Below are 5,746 nucleotides of genomic sequence, written 5' to 3'. Positions count from 1 at the left end.
AAGGACTGATGCTGAAGCTGAAGTTCCAATACTTTGGCCACCTGAGGCAAAGAACTGACTCATTGGAAAAGACCCTGATGCTGAGAAAGATTGAAGGCAGGAGGAGAAGGGGATGACAGAGGATGAGTTGGCTGGATGGCATCACCAGCTCAATGGACGTGAATTTGAGTAAACTCTGAGTGTTGAAGAGGGATGGGGAGACCTGGCATGCTGCAGTCCATGGGGTCACAAAGAGTCGGACACAACTGAGAGACTGAAATGAATTGAATTGAACTGAATTGATAGATATAAATGAATAAACTGGGCAAAGACAAAACCATCAAACATGCTGTTAATGGCATTTTTAATCAGAATTCAATACCAAGTGTGACTATTCAGCTGTTACGTACTGGTTTAGGGGACAAATATCCTGTGAGTTATACCACCAATGAAAAGTCTATTCAAAATAGCTAAACAAAGTATTTATTATTTTAGTTCATTTTTCCCCATTTTTTCTTGTTTTAGGGCTTTGAAGACTGCTTGGTATTTGATGAATTAATGGATAAATTCAATAATGATTTTAGTAAGTAAAATTTCTCCGTGGGACATGGATTAATCTTGCTGATTAATTGTACACCTGTTTCTGATCCTGGAAGATTTCAAATCATGAATTAGATTTTCTAATCAGAATTATAATTTTTTCTTTTAACACTCTATGCCACTGTTGTTACTCATTGCAGACAAGAAACACCCAAAGAGGAAAAGATAGTTTAAGTTTTTACATGGAGGTCTATACCAAGAAAAAAATTTCTGTGTACCAAAGTTTGGTGAAGGTGTACTCCTTTCTGGGCTTCCCTGATGGCTCGGATGGCAAACAAATCCACCTGCAATGCAGGAGACCCTGGTTTGATCTGTGGGTCAGTAAGATCCTGGAGAAGGGAATGGCTGCCCACTCCAGTATTCTTGCCTGGAGAACTCCATGGACAGAGGAGCCTGGCGAGGCTACAGTCCATGGGGTCAGACACAACTGAACCTACTTAGCATGCACACATACCCCTTTATCTCCCACTCAGTCTAGTTAACACCCATGCCGATATCCCCTACAGCTTGCCCTCAGACCACCTTTGGAAGCTCCAGCATTTTCTTGTTTTTTGCTTTGTCAAAGTTTGCATATAATAGTTCCATTTACCTTTTGATTAAAATGAATTCCACAAATAATTTTACAAGTATTGAAGTTTTTAATTTTTATATATAACTCTGAAAATAAGTTAAATGTACATAATTTTCATTTGTAAAAGAAATTGAAAACAATAGAACTGGATAACTTTTACTGCTTCTCAGCTCCACATACTCTCAAAGGTCACCTCTGAAATTAAACCTGTGGCAGATGAGAGACTACTTAGAGAACCAGTTTTGAATCTACACCCAGATTCCAGCCTTTTTTCTTTTAATTTCTTTTTTTATTAGAGGATCATTGCTTTACAGAATTCTGCTGTTTTCTATCAAACCTCAACATGAATCAGCCATAGGTATACATATATTTCCTCCCTTTTGAACCTCCCTCTCATCTCCCACTCCATCCCACCCCTCTAGATTGATACAGAGCCCTGTTTGAGTTTCCTGAGCCATACAGCAAATTCCCATTGGCTGTCTATTTTATATACGGTAGTGTAAGTTTCTATGTTACTCTTTCCATACATCTCACCCTCTCCTTCCCTCTTCCCATGTCCATAAATCTATTCTCTATGTCTGTTTCTCCACTGCTGCCCTGTTAATAAATTCTTCAGTACCATTTTTCTAGATTATGTATATATGTTAGAATATGATATTTATTTCTCTTTCTGACTCACTTCACTCTGTATAATAGGTTCTAGGTTCATCCACCTCATCAAAACTGACTCAAATGTATTCCTTTTTATGGCTGAGTAATACCCCATTGTGTATATGTACCACAACTTCTGGATCCATTCATCTGTCGATGGACATCTAGGTTGTTCCATGTTCTGGCTATTGTAAATAGTGCTGTAATGAACAATGGGATACATGTGTCTTTTCCAATTTTGATTTCCTCAGGATATATGTCTAGGAGTGGGATTGCTGGATCATATGGTGGTTTTATCCTAATTTTAAAAGGAATCTCCATACCGTCTTCCATAGTGGCTGTATCAATTTACATTCCCACCAACAGTGCAAAAGCATTCCCTTTTCTCCACACCCTCTCCAGCATTTATTGTTTGTAGACTTTTTGATGATGGTCATTCTGACTGGAGTGAGGTGATATCGCATTATAGTTTTGATTTGCATTTCTCTAATAGTAAGCGATGTTGAGCATCTTTTCATCTGTTTGTTAACCATCTATATGTCTTCTTTGGAAGAATGTCTGTTTAAGTCTTTCTCCCACTTTTTGATTGGGTTGTTTGTTTTTCTGGTATTGAGTTGTATGAGCTGCTTGTGTATTTTGGGAATTAATCCTTTGTCAGTTGTTTCATTTGCTATTATTTTCTCCCATTCAGAGGGTTGTCTTTTCACCTTGCTTGTGGTTTCCTTTACTTTGCAAAAGCCTTTAAGTTTAATCAGGTCCCACTTGTTTACTTTTGTTTTTATTTCCGCTATTCTAGGACATGGGTCATAGAGGATCTTGCTTTGATTTATGTCATTGAGTGTTCTGCCTATGTTTTCCCCTAAGAGTTTTATAGTTTCTGGTCTTACCTTTAGGTCTTTAATCCATTTTGAGTTTACCTTTGTGTATGGTGTTAGGAAGTGTTCTAATTTCATTCTTTCACATGTAGCTGTCCAGTTTTTCCCAGAACCATTTATTGAAGAGGCTGTCTTTGCCCCATTGTATATTCTTGCCTCTTCTGTCAAATATAAGGTACCCATAGGTGCATGGGTTTATTTCTTACCTTTCTATTTTGTTCCATTCGTCTATATTTCTGTTTTTGTGCCAGTACCATGCTGTCTTGATGATGGTAGCTTTGCAGTATAATCTGAAGTCAGGAAGGTTGAATCCTCCCAGGTCCATTCTTCTTTCTCAAGATTGCTTTGGCTACTTGGGGACTTTTGTGTTTCCATATGAATTGTGAAATTTTTTGTTCTAGTTCTGTGAAAAATGCCTTTGGTAACTTCATAGGGATCACACTGAACATGTAGATTGTATTTGGTAATATAGTCATTTTCACAATATTGATTCTTCCTAACAAGGAACATGGAATATCTGTCCATCTGTTTATCTTGTCTTTGATTTCTTTCATTAGTGTGTTTTAATTTTATGTGTACAGTTCTTTTGTCTCCTTAGATAAGTTTATTCCTAGATATTTAATTCTTCAAGTTGCAGTGGTGAATGGGGTTGATTCCTTAGTTTCTCTTTCTGATTTTTTGTTGTTAGTATATAGAAATGCAAATGATATCTGTGTATTGATTTTGTATCCTGCAACTTTGTTAAATTCACTGATTAGCTCTAGTAATTTTATGATACTATCTTTAGGGTTTTCTATGTACAGTATCATGTCATCTGCAAACAGTGAGAGCTTTGCTTCTTCTTTTCCAATCTGAATTCTTTTTATTTCTTTTTCTTCTCTGATGGCTGTAGCTAGGACTTCCAGAACTGTGTTGAATAATAGCAGTGAAAGTGGACGCCCTTGTCTTGTTCCTGATCTTAGGGGGAATGCTTTCAGTTTTTCACCATTGAGAATAATTTTTGCTGTAGATTTATCATATATGGCCTTTACTGTGTTGAGGTGGATTCCTTCTATGCCCATTTTTTTGAGGAGTTTTAATCGGCAATGGGTGCTGAATTTTGTCAAAGTCTTTTTTCTGCATCTGTTGAGATTATCATATAGTTTTTATCTTTCAATTTGTTAACATGGTGTACCACATTGATTGATTTGCATATATTGAAGAATCCTTGCATCCCTGGAATAAACCCAACTTGATCATGGTGTATGAGCTTTTTGATGTTGCTAAATTCTGTTTGCTAAAAGTTTGCTGAGGATTTTTGTATCTATGTTCATCAGTGATATTGGCATGTAGTTTTCTTTTTGTGTGTTGTCTTTGTCTGGTTTTGATATTAGGGTGATGGTGGCCTCATGGAATGAGTTTGGAAGTGTTCCTCCCTCTGAAATTTTTTGAAAGAGTTTTAGAAGGATAGGCATTAGCTCTTCTCTAAATGTTTGATAGAATTCTCCTGTGCAGCCATCTTGTCCTGGGCTTTTGTTTTTTGGGAGATTTTTTTTAATCACAGCTTTCATTTCAGTGTTTGCAATTGAGTTTTTCATAGTTTCTATTTCTTCCTGGTTCAGTCGTGAAGATTGAACTTTTCTAAGAATCTGTCCATTTCTTCCAGGTTATCCATTTTATTGCCATATAGTTGTTCCTAATAGTCTCTTATAATCCTTTGTATTTCTGCATTGTCTGTTGTAACCTCTCCCTTTTCATTTCCAATTTTGTTGATTTGATTCTTCTCTCTTTTTTTCTTGATGAGTCTGGCTAAAGGTTTGGCAATTTTGTTTATCTTCTCAAAGAACCAGCTTTCAGTTTTATTAATTTTTACTGTTGTTTCTTTCATTTCTTTTTCATTTATTTCTGCTTGGATCTTCATGATTTCTTCTTCTAATGTTTTTTTTTTTAATTCTTCTTTTCTAGTTGTTTTAGTGTAAAGTTAGGTTGTCTATTCAATGTTTTTCTTCTTCTTGAGGTAGGCTTGTATTGCTATAAACTTCCCTCTTAGAACTGCTTTTGCTGCATCCCATAGGTTTTGAGTTGTCATGTTTTCATTGTCATTTGTTTCTAGAAATTTTTTTATTCCCTTTTGATTTCTTAAGTAACCTGTTGGTTATTTAGAAACATGTTGTTTAATCTCTATGTGTTTGTTTCTTACAGTTTTTTTCTTGTAACTGATATCTCATCTCATAGGACTGTAATCAGAGAAGATGCTTGATACAACTTCAATTTTCTTAAATTTAGTGAGGTTTGATTTGTGACCCAAGATGTGGTCTGTCCTGGAGAATGTTTCATGTGCACTTAAGAAGAAGGTATAGCCTTCTGCATTTGGATGGAATGTCCTAAAGATATCAATGAGATACAGCTCATCTAATGTATCATTTAAGACTTGTGTTTCCTTATTAATTTTCTGTTTGTTTGTTTGTTTGTTTGTTTGGTTTGTCCATTGGTGTGAGTGGGGTGTTAAAGTCTCCTGCTAATATTGTGTTACTATTAATTTCTCCTTTTATGTCTATTAGTGTTTGTCTTATGTATTGAGGTGCTCCTATGTTGGGTGCATAGATATTTACAATCATCACATTTTTCTCTTGGATTGATCCCCTGATCATTATGTGGTGTCCTTCCTTATCTCTTGAAATCTTCCTTATTTTAAGGTCTATTTTGTCTGATATGAGGACTGCTACTCCAGGTTTCTTTTGCTTCCCTTTTGCATGGAATATATTTTTCCATCCTTTCACTTTCAGTCTATGTGTTTTTAGGTCTGAAGTGAGTTTCTTGTAGACAGCATATATATGGGTCTTGTTTTTGTATCCACTCAGCCAATCTGTGTCTTTTGGTTGAAGCATTTAATCCATTTACATTTAAAGTAATTATTGATATGTATGTTCCTATTGCCATTTTCTTAATTTTGGGGGGTTTATTTTGTAGATCTTTTTTCTTTTCTTGTATTTCTTAACTATATAAGTCCCTTTAATATTGTTGTAAAGCTGGTTTGGTGGTACTGAATTCTCTTAACTTTTGCTTGTCTGAAAAGCTTTTTATTTCTCCA

The 5,746-nt window shown here is 35.6% G+C and overlaps 1 protein-coding gene across 1 annotated transcript in view; it reads left to right on the top strand.

Moving 5' to 3' along the window:
• Nucleotides 1-5,746, top strand: part of KMO (kynurenine 3-monooxygenase (kynurenine 3-hydroxylase)) — a 69,800-nt gene that overhangs the window by 52,616 nt on the left and 11,438 nt on the right. Inside the window, exon 10 of the mRNA XM_010836724.1 lies at nt 505-562. Within this exon, the coding sequence (XP_010835026.1) occupies nt 505-562 (58 nt within the window). The remainder of the gene's footprint in view (nt 1-504; nt 563-5,746) is intronic.

Source organism: Bison bison, unplaced genomic scaffold (assembly GCF_000754665.1).
Source record: "Bison bison bison isolate TAMUID 2011002044 unplaced genomic scaffold, Bison_UMD1.0 scf7180017864064, whole genome shotgun sequence".
In the NCBI taxonomy this organism is placed as follows: domain Eukaryota; kingdom Metazoa; phylum Chordata; class Mammalia; order Artiodactyla; family Bovidae; genus Bison; species Bison bison.
The sequence above is the reverse complement of the archived record's forward strand: the minus strand, read 5'-3'. Positions and strand labels throughout refer to the sequence as shown.